Source organism: Schistocerca piceifrons, chromosome 2 (assembly GCF_021461385.2).
Source record: "Schistocerca piceifrons isolate TAMUIC-IGC-003096 chromosome 2, iqSchPice1.1, whole genome shotgun sequence".
NCBI classification, from domain to species: Eukaryota; Metazoa; Arthropoda; class Insecta; order Orthoptera; family Acrididae; genus Schistocerca; species Schistocerca piceifrons.
In genome coordinates, this window is record NC_060139.1 from 911,920,327 (window position 1) to 911,938,559 (window position 18,233).

At 45.1% G+C, this 18,233-nt stretch overlaps 1 protein-coding gene across 1 annotated transcript in view; it reads left to right on the forward strand.

Moving 5' to 3' along the window:
• LOC124777572 (protein Wnt-1-like) overlaps positions 1-18,233 on the forward strand; it is a 227,296-nt gene that overhangs the window by 190,023 nt on the left and 19,040 nt on the right. Inside the window, exons 3-4 of the mRNA XM_047253027.1 lie at positions 13,347-13,466; positions 16,274-16,467. Of these exons, the coding sequence (XP_047108983.1) occupies positions 13,347-13,466; positions 16,274-16,467 (314 nt within the window). The remainder of the gene's footprint in view (positions 1-13,346; positions 13,467-16,273; positions 16,468-18,233) is intronic.

Consider the following 18,233-nt stretch of genomic DNA (forward strand, 5'->3'; position numbering starts at 1 on the left):
GGGTGCGCCTTACAATCCAATACCTGATTTCGGAACCTCTGTCTGACCATGATGTAATCTAACTGAAATCTTCCCGTATCTATCGAATAACAAATTAATGACAACTAACTATTGCAATATACCAGGTGATCAAAAAGTCAGTATAAATTTGAAAACGGAATAATGTACATAGAGAGGGAAAAATTGACACAAATGCATGGAATGACATGGGATTTTATTAGAACAAAAAAAGTATTGCTAGACACGTGAAAGATCTATTGCGCGCGTCGTTTGGTGATGATCGTGTGCTCAGCCGCCACTTTCGTCATGCTTGGCCTCCCAGGTCCCCAGACCTCAGTCTGTGCGATTATTGGCTTTGGGGTTACCTGAAGTCGCAAGTGTATCGTGATCGACCGACATCTCTAGGAATGCTGAAAGACAACATCCGACGCCAATGTCTCACCATAACTCCGGACATGCTTTACAGTGCTGTTCACAACATTATTCCTCGACTACAGCTATTGTTGAGGAATGATGGTGGACATATTGAGCGTTTCCTGTAAAGAACATCATCTTAGCTTTGTCTTACTTTGTTATGCTAATTATTGCTATTCTGATGAGACGAGGCGCCATCTGTCGGACATTTTTTGAACGTTTGTATTTTTTTGGTTCTAATAATACCCCATATCATTCCAAGCATGTTTGTCAATTTGTACCTCTCTATCTACATTATTCCGTGATTTATTCAGCTTTCAAATTCATACTGACTTTTTGATCACCCGGTATACAGGGTGTTACAAAAAGGTACGGCCAAACTTTCAGGAAACATTCCTCACACACGAAGAAAGAAAATATGTTATGTGGACATGTGTCCGGAAACGATTACTTTCCATGTCAGAGCTCATTTTATTACTTCTCTTCAAATCACATTAATCATGGAATGGAAACACACAGCAACAGAACGTACCAGTGTGACTTCAAACACTTTGTTACAGGAAATGTTCAAAGTGTCCTCCGTTAGTGAGGATACATGCATCCACCCTCCGTCGCATGGAATCCCTGATGCGCTGATGCAGCCCTCAAGAATGGCGTATTGTATCACAGCCGTCCACAATACGAGCATGAAGAGTCTCTACATTTGGTACCGGGGTTGCGTAGACGAGAGCTTTCAAATGCCCCCATAAATGGTCAAGAGGGTTCAGATCAGGAGAGCGTGGAGGCCATGGAATTAGTCCGCCTCTACCAATCCATCGGTCGCCGAATCTGTTGTTAGGAAGCGTACGAACACTTCGACTGAAATGTGCAGGAGCTCCATCGTGCATGAACCACATGTTGTGTCGTACTTGTAAAGGCACATGTTCTAGCAGCACAAGTAGAGTATCCCGTATGAAATCATGATAGCGTGCTCCATTGAGCGTAGGTGGAAGAACATGGGGCCCAATCAAGACATCACCAACAATGCCTGCCCAAACGTTCACAGAAAATCTGTGTTGATGACGTGATTGCACAATTGCGTGCGGATTCTCGTACGCCCACACATGTTGATTGTGAAAATTTACAATTTGACCACGTTGGAATGAAGCCTCATCCGTAAAGAGAACATTTGCACTGAAATGAGGATTGACACATTGTTGGATGAACCATTCGCAGAAGTGTACCCGTGGAGGCCAATCAGCTGCTGATAGTGCCTGCACACGCTGCACATGGTACGGAAACAACTGGTTCTCCCGTAGCACTCTCCATACAGTGACGTGTTCAACGTTGCCTTGTACAGCAGCAACTTCCCTGACGCTGACATTAGGGTTATCGTCAACTGCACGAAGAATTGCCTCGTCCATTGCAGGTATCCTCGTCGTTCTAGGTCTTCCCCAGTCGCGAGTCATAGGCTGGAATGTTCCGTGCTCCCTAAGACGCCGATCAATTGCTTCGAACGTCTTCCTGTCGGGACACCTTCGTTCTGGAAATCTGTCTCGATACAAACGTACCGCGCCACGGCTATTGCCCCGTGCTAATCCATACATCAAATGGGTATCTGCCAACTCCGCATTTGTAAACATTGCACTGACTGCAAAACCATTCGTGATGAACACTAACCTGTTGATGCTACGTACTGATGTGCTTGATGCTGTACAGCAATGAGTCGCATGTCAACACAAGCAGCGAAGTCAACATTACCTTCCTTCAATTGAGCCACTTGGCGGTGAATCGACGACGTACAGTACATACTGACGAAACTAAAATGAGCTCTAACATGGAAATTAAGCTTTTCCGGACATATGTCCACATAACATCTTTTCTTTATTTGTGTGTGAGGAATGTTTCCTGAAAGTTTGGCCGTACCTTTATGTAACACCCTGTATATTATTTCAGAAAAATCTTACGATACAGTTGCAGCCGTCAAATAAGTCATACGACATGGACAAATTTAACATCCTGGAAATGGCGCAATCTTCGTGGATTAGTTATACACACAGTAAACATCGACTGCCGCAAAATTGATCCTCACGGTACACCCTTGCTATGTACCGATGCGTTGCTCTCCAAGTTAAGCAAGGACGATGGTGCTGCTGTGGATCGTTGAAGACCAGTGTGTCCAGCACGCCGCACTAACAAAGAGGTCGGCCCCAGCGAGCGCTTGAGCGGCTGGGAAGCCGTCTGCGCATCGGCTGCGGCGGCGACTGTACCCTCGCGGCCCGGCCTGAGTTATGGATATCGTGCTAATGGTGGCGGCCCCTGCGCCTGCCCGCCCGGGTAATTACGTCATCACGATGACCTGCGGCCGGCCGATCGCCAGGGACACTCGCCGTCTTAATAGCCGGCCCGGCCCGGCTCGGGTTACACGGCTCGGCGCGCGCACGCGCGGGCGCACACCTCCCACAACTCCGCCGCCACTTTACGGGCTGATCTCTCCGCCGCTGCGACCGTCTGCGAGCCCACTGCTAACCGCTAGTGGCGTGTTCCGTGTGTCGGCTGCAGCCGGTCCGCTCTGAGCTCAGCACTGTATCAGCATGAAGCACTCGGGAACACAACCACCACAGCGACAGTTCCTTTCTGTCAAACGCCTTTCGAATGTCGTCGCCGCCGTCTTAAATCATGGGATTGAGTATCTACTTGTTTTGTCTTCACGAATACACTGAGGGCACAGAAGTCATGTGATAGCGATATGGACATATACATGAGGTATTATCGCGTTTACAACGTAGAAAAGGAGAGTGTGTTGGTGGAGCTATCTTTTGTACTCTGGTGATTCATGTGGAAAAATTCCGACGTGACTACGGCCCCACGACGGGAGTTAACAGACTCTGAACGCGGAATGGTGCTTGGAGCTAGACGCATGAGACATTCTACATCGGCCGGGTTCGATTCCCGGCCGGGTCAGGGATCTTCACCTGCCTCGAAATGACTGGGTTTTCGTTTTGTCCTCATCATTTCATCACCATCATGAAAGTGGCGAAATTGGGCTGAGCAAAGGTTGGGAATTTGTACGGGCGCTGATAGCGGCGCAGTTGAGCGCCCCACAAACCAGACATCATCATTCTACATAGGAAATCGTCGGGAATAAAATATTCCGAGATACACAGTGCCAAGAAAGTGACGAGCATATCTCATTTCAGGCATTACCTATCACCACGGACAATACAGTGGCCGACGGCTTTCACTTTGATTGAGAGCAGCGGCGTTTGCGTAGAGCTGTCAGTGCAGACAGACATGTAGCACTGCTTTAAGTAACCGCAAAAATCAATCTGGGACGCACGACGACCGAATTCGTTAGGACGGAACGATGAAATTTGGCGTTAATGAGCTTCTAACAATACCACCACTAGAAAAGTAGGTTAGAAATCAGATTAATAATGTTGCTCACACAGCTTATGTTCAGTTTATCGGGCAACAACAAAGTTATTGACTGTGGATGGTATCATCAGAATGGAAATAAAGAAGTCACTGTAAAAAAGTCATTAATTTTGGCAATTATCTTGAATGGATTTCCACGTAGATTTCGTCGACGTTGTCATGGTTCATCTTGTTGATTCTAGGGTGATTCCACTTTGATTGCTAGAAGATCCAGATTTGTATTTTATAGCAACATTTGGAGACCTAACAAATGCATTTTTCAGCAAATTCCTAATGATCAAACAATCCCAGATCAGAACAATGCTATGGTAGAAATAATTTTTGGCTTGGTGTTCACGATCCACATTTTAATTAAACTTCTTGTAATTCACATATACCTCTTCTTAACTGTCACATCATCAAGAAAACAGTTTTGTATCAATCTTCATATATTTAATTTCCACTTTGACCAAACAGAAGACTTGAGTGTTCTTTTACAAATCGAAATAACAACTTCTGCATTCGCGCCAAAACGGATACAAGTAAGTCAAAGATTATTACAGTCTCACAGGAATGAATACACACAAGAACCATATCACTATAATATATCGATACAGCGGAGTACCTATACATTAATAAAACTAAATGCGAATATTGTCATAAAAATATGTCTGTTACTTCGCGGAAAAGTAGTACGATGTTACTGGTATCGAGAACTGGGGTTGGGGTGCCGTAATGGTCACGTAAATAAAGAACCATTACAAGCTATGGCAAAAAAGGTTCAAATGGCTCTAACCACTATGGGACCTAACATCTGAGGTCATCAGCCCCTATACTTCGAATTACTTAAGCCTAACTAACCTAAGGATCTCACACACATCCATGCCCAAGGCAGGATTCGAACCTGCGGCCGGCGCTATGGCAGCAGCAGAGCGTCGCGAGTGCCTTTGCTAACAGCACGACATCGTCTGCAGAGCCTCTGCTGGGTTCCTGACCATATCGGTTGGACGCTAGACGACTTGCAAACCGCATCCTGATCAGATGTGTCCCGATTTCAGTTGATAAGAGCTGTTAATAGGGTTAGAATGTGACAATGGCCACACGAAGCCGTAGACGGAAGTTGTCAACAAGGCACCGTTCAAGGTAGTGGCTCCATAGCGGCGTGGTCTGTGTTTACATGGAATGGGCTAGGTGCTCTGGTGTAATTGAACAGATCGTTGACTGGAAATGGTTATGTTCGGAGGCCATCTGTAGCCACTGATGGACTTCATGTTCCCTAAACAACGCGTGAATTTTTATGCATGAGAATGCACCATGTCACTGGGTTGCAGTTGTTCGTGATTGGTTTGAAGAGCTTTCCGGATAAGTCGAGGAAAGGGTTTGGCCACCCAGAACGCCCGACATTAGTCTTAACTGAAAATTTATGGGACCTAGTCATGAAGTTAGTTATTGTACAAAATTAGTGTACAAAATTCTTCACTGAGGACACTTTCGCATTTAGTTACGGATATCTATAGAGGCAACAGGGCTTAGCAGTTCTGCAGGGGCCTTCCAAAGAATTGTCGAGTCCATGCTACATCGAGCTACTGCACTACGCCGGCCAAAAAGAGGTCCGATACGGTATTACGAGGGATTACATGGCTTTTGTCACCTCAGGTTATGTTCATCGTTCCATCACGACGGCTCACCTGCGTTTAGGGTTGTACTTAAGGATTTTCTTGAATCATCCTCCGTATATCTTCATTTGAAAAGATGAATCACGTTATACTCTGTGGCAGTCCGATGACAGGATTTGGATTTGGCAAATGCTTTGATAACGTTACCAGCCGCCATGTAAAATGCAGATACTGAATGCGAAGTAGGAGGTGTTACGGTAGAGGGTGTTTACCGTTGTTGGGGTATGGTTCCCACATTATGCTCCAGAAAACGCTAAGTGCGGAAGGGTATGAACACATTTTAGGGCATTGTGGACTTTGCACACTAGAACAGCTTAGAAACGAAGACTTTGGTTTGGATGACAAAGAACCCTCTCATAAACACCATCTGCGAGGCAGTGGTTTGTGGACAATAACATTTCTGTAAAGGACTGGCCTGCCCAGGCTCCAGACATAAATCCAGTTAGGTGAGTTAGAACATCAACTTCGCTCCATACTGGAGTGTGCAACATCATTTACTACTCTGGTTTCACCTGTTGAGGAATAATGAGCTGCCAATCCTTCAGACATTCAGATACCTCACTGAAAGTGTCTCCAGTAGAATTCAAGTCATATAAAGCTGAAGGGCGAAAACTCCCAATACAATGTCCAGTAATAAGTGTCCTGATGCTTTTGATCAGACGCTGTTCCTCTAACTTGCAAAAAAAAAAAAAAAAAAAAAAGGTTCAAATGGCTCTGAGCACTATGCGACTTAACTTCTGAGGTCATCAGTCGCCTAGAACTTAGAACTACTTAAACCTAACTAACCTAATGACATCACACACACACACAATGTCCAAAGCAGGATTCGAACCTGCGACCGTAGCGGTCGTGCGGTTCCAGACAGTAGCGCATAGAACCGCTCGGTCACCCCGGCCGGCTCTAACCTGCATCTTTAGTATAATGTACATGGGGAAGGTCAGAACAATGTGCATCATGATAAGTCAGACAGTCTTCCTTGACCTCCAATTGCTAAATGAGTGCTCCTCAGGAGGCTAGCAAAATAAAGCTCACCATGTTATAAGATCAGTTATGTAAAATTGAACTCTTCTTCAGCGGGAAGCATAGTTTCAACAGCGCAGTACTTTACTAGGCATTGCACTGGCCTTCATCGTACCTTTGAACTGATTTATCCATCCAGTTGTAACTAGGACAACCTACATTTTTCGGTTCCCTCCGAAAACTCTCGACATGGCATTTTAGACTTCATACCTCACTCACAGATAGGAAAGAGAAAGAAAATGACAAATTTTGTGAGGCCACCTGAGAATCGAACCTAGTGCATTTGGATTTGTATCGTGGTACTTCCTTACTGAACCGGCGAGCCGAAGATTATCGCTCTCAGAGCTTACTTTCCGATCTGCTGAGTAGTATATTTAATAAAGGAAACGTGGGATGGAGGACACACAAAAATAAAAAAAATCTGTGATGTGTATATGTAGACTGGACCGATGAAGGAAAATTTGTACCAAGGCCAAGATTCGAACACGGGTCTCCTGCTCACCAGGCAGATGCAATGAGCACACTGGCACGGTGGCTTTGCACAACGATACGAACGACTCTAGCACGCCTCCCTCTCAGTCCAAATTCCCACTCACTCCTTCAGCCCACTTGGTATTCCTCCCCAAATGCGAAGAGCATTGCAGAGCCTCTGCGACTATACTGGAATAACATTTCAGCGTCGAACGAGAAACTGATCCTACCTCAAACTCAGACATTGGTTCTTTATTCAAATGACACTATATGTTTCCAGAGACTTTTCAGTTCTCAATCTTCTGTGATGTATATATGCAGACTAAAGGTATGCATGAAAATTTATACCAAGGTCAGGGTTCCAAACTGGGTCTCCTGGTCACTAGGCAGATGGACTGACCACAACGCCACTCTGGCATAACGACTTTGCACAACTGCACAGACTATCCCAGCATGCCTTTCTCGTCAATCGTAGGAGTTTGAGACTTGTAAAGGACCTACCGAGGTGGCGCAGTGGTTAGCACCCTGGACTCGGATTCTGGAGGACGATGGTTCAAACCCGCGTCCCTGCATCCTGATTTAGGTTTTCCGTGATTTCCCTAAATAATTTCAGACAAATGCCTGGATGGTCTCTTTGAAAGTGAACGGCCGACTTCCTTCCCTATTCCGATGGGACGGATGACCTCAATGAAATCAACCAACCAACCAATTTGTAAAGGCCTCAATTCGGGTAAAGCATATATGCCTGCCATTCAGGCAGAATCCCCGTTTCGTTCGATGCTGAGGGCTATTCCAACACATCTGGAAAGCCTCTGCAATGCTGTTCGAATTTAGGAGGAATACCGGATGGTCTGCATTCTGAGGGGAATCTGGATTGAAGAAGGTGGTGTGCTGGGGTAGTCTGTGCATTTGTGCAAAGCCACTTGCCAGGGTCGCCTAGTGTTTGACGCATCTGCCTAATGAGCGGGGGACCTGGGTTCGAATCCTGGACTTTGTACAAATTTTCCGCCGTGCTTCAGTCTGAAAATATACATAATAGATATTTGAGACTTGAAAAGGTCACTGGAACCACATAAGTTTATTTGAAAAATGGAACACTTTAGCGCCGGCGTTTGCACGAACGTTCCCCGACGTACCATAGGAGCCGGGTCACTCGTGAGGAACCGTATAAGCATTGGCGATATCAAATATCGCCGAGTATCGAGAAAAGGCTCGTGAGAAGAGAGGGGTGGTGCCGTGGCAACTAGCAGTGGGAGGCGCTGCGGTATTGCGTGGCTATAATTTCAGGACGCGCCCGCTGCGTCGGGATTACGTTTCGGCACGCCCCCTGTCTGTTTGTTTGCGGTTTCCTGGCACATTGTAGGCCGGGGCCGCTTCCGCCGTATCGGCTGTCCCTCCTCAGGTGGGCGCTCGCCGGCCCTTTGAAGGGCGAGTGGTGCGCGCCTAATCTCGCGAGTGCACCCTGCACTTACCCCTTCCCTTTGACCGGCCCTCCAAAGGGCCATTGTCTCTGCACTGGGCGAGGGCGCGCGCTGCTGTTTAGCGGCGAGTTGTGTGTCAAGACGGCTGGTTGGGTACTTGCCACTGCTGCGCTCCACTCTCATCGCCTCTACTGGGGACTGGTGATTACGCGCGGGCCAGGGGCACCCATTGTAAGCCGGCCACTGGTCATGCAGCCCATGATCAAAGGCAGTCATTAAGCTGCGCAGGCAAAGGGGGGAGGGGGGAGAGGTCTCAGTGACGAAAAGTCTTTATTCAGGACGGCGGCCGCAGGCCACCACTAACTCTGCCGTCTAAGAATCCAAGCAGAAGCCTCCCGTTTCTCCGTGCTTCCTGTTAGTACCCTTGACAATCGTACTACTCGTCCTGTCCTGTTTTTGAGTACCCACGTGTCTAGTATTACGGAAGCTATTGAGAGGCACCCACATGCCTTGCTCATACTGTGGCATCAAGCAGTCAGGCCTACAAGATGAATGGTCTGCCATGCGAGTGGGCTCATTCTTATTTATCGAGTAACATGAACTCTAGTACTCACAATTAAGTTACAAGTTATTCTCCTGTTTGAATATTACGCAACGGAAACGAACTTCTGACTATTAGTAATTTACACAACACTGACTGTTCACTACGCACTGGCAATACCACATTTTCTTTCTTATTTAACGGCTTTTATCAACACGTGGCCATCGCACTGACTATGAATGGCGCACACATTATAAATTCTGGATATCATGACAACATACAATTCGAAGGAAAAGGCCACCAATCTTTCTCTTTTCACTATCTTATTTATTGCGATAAATTCTGTAACCTAAACACACAAATTCTATAACCTACAACAATAACACATGAGAAATTCCGCCCAGTGGGCATGGCTTTACATTGGTGATTATCTTATGGTCTCGTAATTATTTAATGCTACAGTGCACTTTCTGGATAGGACGGTGGATCTTTTGCTATATCTCACACTTCGACTCTCACAACCATCATCACGAAACTTTCCTCCAGACCGAGCGGTACAAAAGGAACATGCATAACCCACTACCTCTGAAACTACCTTACTACTCTCCCATGCAAACCACACATACTTAAATTACATGACATACACCACACTGCAACATGGAATACAAGACAAGGAATAGTCACAACATTATAATCACATCACTTTCAGCTTTCCCACTTCAATTAGTATTCATCCCAGTTTCACACGACACTGCCCCACTTCGTAACTTTTCTTTCCTACTATGAACTCTGGAGGATATATGCACGTCTTCCTGTGCAATGCAAGCCAAGTGGCGTTGCTGGATAGACGGCTGACTCATCTTGCTTCTCTCTCAGAGTATTATAGTTTGAATCAAGCGTCACACGCAAAGTAATATTAAGAACATATTCATCACACACGCGAGTCCTCAACTGATACCATGGACGAGTACTTCTCTTTATCCTTTGTCTCATACACAGATTGAGACTCACACAGTACTCACCACGTGGAAGAACTCGTCTCTAATTTCAAGTCCTGCACTCGCCATTTCTTAAATATTTCCAACTTATAGTACACACGCTAGTAATTCAGCTTAACTTAAGCACTCGGGAAGTATTTCAGCTTATTGCTACACGTGGTTTCATTGTGACCGTTGGTCACTTCCGAAGATTACTACGATCCCCTTAATATTACCTGCCTGACATTTAATCTCCCCACAAAAGTTCCTGAAATAGAGAAATTATTATTCCAAACTACTCTTACGTATTTCACATGCATACCATGTCTCCATTTTTTTGTCTTTACGGAGCACACCTGAGACAGGTCTTACCAACACTAGATCCAGCGGCAGAGTGCTGAAACATGGTAGTTCTTCAGGTCAGCTCGCACCTCCATCGAGGTGGGGGCGCACCATGTTACCGTATTGGTCAGCCACATTTCAGGCGCTCAAAGCTCAGGTAAATTTCATCTCTTTGGTTCCACCAAAAGTGACCAAAGGCCCGCCTCAAAGATGATCATATATTACACATTCACTATCTGTGGTTAGCAGACGACCATACATTCATTCATTTCGCAGATCTCACCAAATTGGTGTAGGGATTTATTTTGTGGGAGTGCACATGTGATCAATTAAATAAATAAATTGTCATTCTTTCCTACACTGGTATCCGGCTTAGGTGTATTAAGTGAAATTGAGTTATTATTACAAAAAATATGTTATGACAAGAATAACGAAGAATGTTGTACCTATTTTCAATGTCGGGCGGTACTGTACCCTTTCACTATCACTTGATCCCTAAACAGTTGTCTCCTTGCCGGCCGCGGTGGCCGTGCGGTTCTGGCGCTGCAGTCCGAAACCGCGGGACTGCTACGGTCGCAGGTGCGAATCCTGCCTCGGGCATGGGTGTGTGTGATGTCCTTAGGTTAGTTAGGTTTAAGTAGTTCTAAGTTCTAGGGGACTTATGACCTAAGAAGTTGAGTCCCATAGTGCTCAGAGCCATTTGAATCAAGTTGTCTCCTTATCAGTGTTTTCCGTATGTTCCTTTCTTCACAGATTCTGCCAAGAACTACCTCATTCTTTACTCCAAGAGTCAACCTAATTTTCAGCGTTCTTCAATAGCTCCACATTCAGTCGCTTCGATTCTCTTATTTTCCAGTTTTCCCACAGTCCACGATACACTCCAATACACTGCTGTGCTCCAAAGATTTCTTTCTTAGATTAAGGCTGATGTTCGATACTAACAGACATGTTTTAACCAGTAATGACCTCTCTGCCAGTGCTGATCTGCTTGTGATATCCTCCTTTCTTCTTGCTCCATTGGACACGTTTTATTTTGCTTCCATGGTAGCAGAATTCCTCCACTTTGTCTACTTCGTGGTCCCTTATTTTGAAGTTTATTGGCCGTCTCCTTTCTGCCACTCCTCAACCCTTTCGTTTTCCTTTCCAGTTTACTCTTAGTCTGTAGCGTGTGCCTGTAAGACTGTCCATTCCATTTCACATGTCTTGCAATCCTTCCTAACTTTCATTGAAGATGGCAATGTCAGCAAATACTTTTGCCCTGAATTTTAATCCCGCTCTTTAAGCTTTCTTTTATTTCTGTCACTGCTCCTGAGTAGAAGCGTTGAACAGTACGGTCGAACAACTATATATACCTGCCTTACACCATTTGTACTCTGAGCACTTCGTTATAGGTCTTCCATACTTATTGTCCCTTCTTGGTTCTTGTATATATTGTGTATTATCTGTCTTGTCCTATACCTCACTCTATTTTTCTGAGAATTTCGCATCTTGTACCGTATTAAATTGCCGAAAACTTCCTCGAGGTTGACAAATTCTATGAACGTGTTTTGATTTTTCTTAAGTCTTGCTTCCATCAACAATCGCAACGTCGGAACGGCCTCTGTCGTGCCCTTACCTTTCCGAAAACCAAAATGATCGTCACCTTCAGATTCTTCCGCGTATATACAGAATGCTTATATAAAGGTAGTCCAGATTCTTCGTTTTTCGTTAGTATCACCATTTGCAAAAAAAGTATGTATTGATGAATTTGAATGCTATCGGGACATCAGTTTGCCAAATCACGCTTTTCACGTGCTGCCAGTAATAATAAACAGAAGGACAGAAATGAAGGACGAATGCTCACTGGGTGGAGGTAAGTTTGGTTACAGAACGGGAAATAGTAGTGGAAAAGGAGTTCTGACATTCCGATTACTAATGTAAGGAACATACAAGAAAACTGAGGATACATTCCTAGCATTTGTGGACCTAGAGAAAGGCTTCGACAATGTAAAGACGAAAAAGCTTGGGAGTATACTAAACGCGTCTCCATGTTAGTTACTATTTACCAATTGCTGAATCCGTTCTGGCGTTTCAAGTAAGGCTTCTCTGTATATCGTTTTTGCCCATATCTTTGGTCTTACTGGAGCTAGGTGCTTATAAACCCCACAGTGCTGATACTCAAAAGGTCTGTTGTTTCTGTGCCAGATTTGGATGACATCAATCACGGCGTCTGGTAGGTGATCGTGCTCATACACACAAACATCCACTCTGCACATATATATAAATAGTGTGTGCGCGCGCGCATACGTGCGTGTATACCAAATACACCTTCCCAATTTGCTGTTTTATTTAAGGTACGGGCCTTTCTGGATACAGAAAATCTTCGACTGCTGCGCTGGCCAGCACATTCTCCAGATCTCTCACCAACTGAAAACGTCTGGTCAATGGGGGCCGAGCAACTGGCTCGTCACAATACGCCAGTCACTACTCTTGATGAACTGTGGTATCGTGTTGAAGCTGCATGGGCAGCTGTACCTGTACACGGCATCCAAGCTCTGTTTGACTCAATGCCCAGGCGTATCAAGGCCGTTATTACGGCCAGAGGTGGTTGTCCTGGCTACTGATTTCTCAGGATCTATGCACCCAAATTACGTGAAAATGTAATCACATGTCAGTTCTATTATAATATATTTGTCCAATGAATAGCCGTTTATCATTTACATTTCTTCTTGGTGTAGCAGTTTTAATGGCCAGTAGTGTATTTAGAACAGAGCATGTAAAGCCATTACGTGCGAGAAAAAAAATTTAGAAAAAGTTTGAAATTGTGTTGAAGTTTGTTGGAAGTCGCTAACATAAAGTGGTTTCACTCTTAAATGCTACATGAATATAGTATTGGTAACTGGTGGTGTGTTAGACTTTGAACGTAAGTTTATACATTGTAGAGAGTAGCTTACGGCAGGCTTAATTATACGAAACAGTGAATATGAAGTTTTCCCTTCGTGATATAGACACTGCTTCATAGTAGTAGCGCTGAGTTGTTAGAGCTAAACGACGTTTTGCTGTGAGCACACAATGAGGAGGCCGTTACGCGGTGTGGGCCGTGTTGCAGGCTGCCGGGAGACGGCGTTCATCTACGCCATCACGAGCGCCGGCGTGACGCACGCGATAGCGCGCGCCTGCTCCGAGGGCAGCGTGTCGGCCTGCTCGTGCGACCACAGCTACGCGCACCGCGCGCACGCCCACGCCAAGCACCCTCTGCCCGGCACCGCCGCCGCCGCCGCTGCAGGTAAGGAGCCGAGCCGCCAATACGTCTCCGAAGGAAAAAAGCTAACAGAGGAAAGTGCCCAAAGCCGGACACCCCCCCACCCCACTTTGCTTTTGATTTTTTAAAAACAGAAAACAGTAGAAAATTGTTTGTAACCTCCCAACAGATAAAAATTCCGTAACCTCCCAACAGTAAAAACAATATATTTATTTCATTCACATTCAATGTAACCTTCCAACAGATAAAAATAGTCATATATTGCATTCACATTCAGCGTAACCTCCCAATAAAAAAATTGCGTAACCTATCAATAATAAAATGTGAGTAATCTCTCAATAAAATTGTGGCTCACTTATAACCTTTCAATAATTGACTGTGAATTTAAATTGGTAAATTTTAGACGTCAGCAGTGCTGCGTCATGGCCCTGAAAGATCATACTGAATAAATTGAAAATTCTTACCTCAATAAAGTCGCCGGATAACGCGTATATATCTGCTCCTATATGAAACTAAAATTTTCTGGCACAGCCCTGTGCAATGCTGGCCGATAGATTTGTCATGTATAACAGAAACAACTGATTTTTCTTTACAATAATCAGAATGACCATGGACTGGAGAAATTAGTAAATTCTTAAAATTGAGATCAATAATTGTTAAAAGTTAATTTTTTTATGAGAAAGATTGTTAAGAGACTTTTTAAAGCATTTCACATGGGACCTGATACAACAATAGTACATACGCGCGAGGCTGCTTTTACCTTATACTACAATGCTCAGGATCCGCCATCGCTCCCCAAGACCGGCCCAGCCAACTCCACACACGACTGATGGCTACTACTAATACTGCTGCTACTGACACTGCTCTTACTGCAGCCAACAGTACTCTCTGCTCTGAGACACTTATAGCTTACATATCGCAGGCAGCGCGAGAGCAATCCATCGAAATTACATCTGCTCGAGTGCGCTAGCAACAAATTCCTTAATCATGGACCTCTTACATGTTTCAAAACCGTATCATAATTTTAATATAATGTTATGCACCACTTACGTTTTACTCTTAGAAGCCTTAATTAAATCGGACCCCTTTTAAAAATAAGCAAAAAGCACTAAACAAAATTGGACAAAGGTATTAAATAAGAGAAAACATCTTGTAGTTTCAAAGTAGGTTTAATATTGCATCTTTCAGAAACTTAAAGAATGTCTCTATGATTCCTTTGCTTAATTCAACAGCTCTGCCATACGATGTTCCTGTAGGTTTTCATTCTGACAGTTTGGTTTTGTGACATTTAACGAGAACGTTAACCCAATTTTCACCAGCAATTTCGCCTTTGAACTGGTATTTACTGTTATTCCCCTCTGACAACCGTAATGCCATTATTCACAATTCCTTACGAGTAAGCCCAAAGACAGAAACTTCCATAGCAAGACAGTACTATACAAGATCTTCCTCGAAATCTTTACTCGAACTGTAGGTCCGCCTGTTTTGTTTTTTGCTGCTTCCTCTGGTGTACCGCACTTCATGCTGGACAGCCTCGTAAGGGTTATTTCTGGATCATTAAACTGCTTACTGACCTCCTTCCAACTCACTTGATTTTTATGAACTGCTTCAATAGCTTTACTCACTTTAGAAGCACTCCACTTTCTTTAATCAACCTTCGCCATTATCCTCTTCGAAACTGCACTAGGATTCCAAAAGAATAAAAGTGTGTACTAATACGAGAGATTTGAAACATTAAGTAAGGGATCTGGTTTAAGCAACTATAGCGTATATTTTGTTAACCATATATCTGAATGAAACCGTTTAGTCATAAACACTAACATTTGAAACTTATTAATCAAGAACAGACACATGTTGAATGGCTTATCTGCCATAACGGAAAATGTAGTACAAGGCAGAAAAAAATTTTCCATTGTCAAAACATGAAGCCTACTGTCAAACATAAATAACGAGTGAAGCAGCAGTCCGCGCCGGAGTGGTGCAAGCCTGAGCTACTACATGTAGCTTAAGAGAATGCACAACTAAGAACCATGGGGCCAACTTTAGGGGGGTAGTCAGGTTTTGGACACTAACCTCTACAATGTATATTTTATATTTGATTAAAAAACGAATATTTGTGTGTTCGTCTTCTATGTGTTCCTATACCACTCATGCGATGGCGATGAAACAGTGGTGACTTGTTGCACACATCTGTGAAGGTTTCTGTTGGGTCAGAACTAACTACCACCTATAGGGCTGGAAATGAAAAGATAGTGACATAGCAAGTTAATTCAGGAACGCTTGGATCAATTTCAATCAAATTTTGTATCCATATGATTCACTATTTGTACAAAAATTTTGTTGGTGTACTATATCCCAACAGATATACAAAAATATTTGCCGACGTTGGTTGCCGATGCAGTGGCATTAAGTGTGTAACTGTGCACCTGTATTTGAGTGACAGCTACAAAGTACTCGGGCAACATATTCCAACATAAGAAGCTTCAGCCTTCTTCTAATTGCAACGCAAATCTTCCGTCTGATACGTATGCTACTATGAACTTTTCCCCCATCAATTCTGACTTACATTTATCCTGTCCTGATTTTAATGCATGACATAGCTCTAGTGATTTTTACTTAAAACCGCACTAGTGCCAGTGACATGAAAGAGCAGTAACACACTTCTCGCACAGGAGACGATATTCCAGTACGATATGAGGAGTTTTCGGATGTCCAGAGATCTCAGGTGAGCGATGTTGTGGTTGTTGCAGGAGCGGGTGGGCTGCTGTCGGCAGCGCCTGCGGGGGCGGGCGTGGCGGCGACCGGGGGCCGCACCGCGGCGCAGGCGGCGGCCGACTGGGAGTGGGGCGGCTGCTCCGACAACATCGACTACGGCTTCAAGTTCTCCCGCGAGTTCGTCGACACGGGCGAGCGCGGACGCTCCCTCCGGGAGAAGATGAATCTTCACAACAATGAGGCGGGCCGAGCGGTGAGTTAACCAACACTCACTCTCTCTCTCTCTCTCTCTCTCTCTCTCCCGCCCCCTCTCTCTCCCGCCCCCTCTCTCTCCCTGCCCCCTCTCTCCCCTGCCCCCTCTCTCCCCCACCCCCTCTCTCCCCCGCCCCCTCTCTCCCCCGCCACCTCTCTCCCCCACTTTCCCCCTATCTCCCCCTCTTTCCCCCTATCTCCCCCTCCCCATCCCCCTCTGCCTCTCCCCCGCCCCCTCTCTCCCCCGCCCCCTCTCTCCCCCGCCCCCTCTCTCCCCCGCCCCCTCTCTCCCCCGCCCCCTCTTTCCCCCGCCCCCTCTTTCCCCCGCCCCCTCTTTCCCCCGCCCCCTCTCTCCCCCGCCCCTTCTCGCCACCACTTTCCCCCTATCTCCCCCTCTTTCCCCCTATCTCCCCCTCCCCATCCCCCTCTGCCTCTCCCATCCTTTCCAGACACATTTCTTTCCTCTTCATTTAGTTGAACATTTCTGCTGTCAACCTCTTCCTGTCTTTTCCGAGTAAATTCATAACCGCACCGTAAACATATTCCATCAAACATCAAATTCAATTACAATTCAAATCCCCAAGAACATCTACGAATTAACTGCTAATTAACTGATTCCCATTCTTAGTTTTTTAAACCTAAATGTAACAAGATTTTTATATTTGCTCTGCCTGAATTCTGTTATCCATGAGGATAAACGTGAGCAGATTGTCTGTCAGGAAATTAAACCACAGCACACCTTCAACTCCTCCTTCACCTCCCCTTCATCCTTCAGTTGAGTTGAAAGGACGAAAATATGAAATTTTCTATTTCCTTTCAGTTTAGAAATGGAACTTATCAATATATATTTTACAAGTTATTTCACTTTTCAGTGTAAAAAACGAAAAACTAGTATAATAAGACAGGTGCACCGGCACCTGCCTGCAGCAAAGCGCCACAGCTGACGGCGACGGTCGCACTATACTCGAAACGCTGTCTTGCCTTTCACGTCGAAACGGAGCGGTGGAGTAGTCTCTCTCTCTCCCCTCTCTCTCTCCCTCTCTCTCCCTCCCTCCCTCTCCCTCATGCTTTGTGTGTGTGTGTGTATATGTGTGTGTGTGTGTGTGTGTGTGTGTGTGTGTGTGTGTGTGTGTGTGTGTGAGAGAGAGAGTGAGAGAGAGAGTGAGAGAGAGAGAGAGAGAGAGAGGGAGTGTCCCCTCCCCTCAAGGGGGAACACCTGGAATTACACAAGAGAAACGCTCATGTGTGTGGCCCTTACCTGCTCTCAAACAAGAAGAACAAGCCCTTTCCCGGGCATTTAAAGACACTTTCAGACCAGCTGCAGCGGCTTACTGGTAGACTGTGATCCTGTCCCACTTCTTAAGGAAACACTTGATTCTGCTCCCAGAGGACTCTCGGAACATACAGAACCATCATCGGATTTTCCAGGCCCGGGTTCGTGGTTGCATAACACAGGATAATGACGCGCAAAGGTGGGGCTCTAGTTGAAGTAGCTATCACCAAGTTCGCCAGAAATGCCTTAACAAAACAGACTCATTCAGAAAGCTTGAAGCGGGGGTTCAGACCCTGCTTTTCTGCAGTACCGTTTAGAGCCATACGAGAAGTAAGATATGGATTCTTATAGATAAAGAAAAAAAAATGGCGTTGTACGTTAAAGAGATTCGCGACCGTTCTGCGAAGGTTTGTGACATAAGATCGATTTCAGATTTACAAAAATTTCAACTACTCGACATCTATGTCGTTAGTATGTGTTTTACACATGGTGTA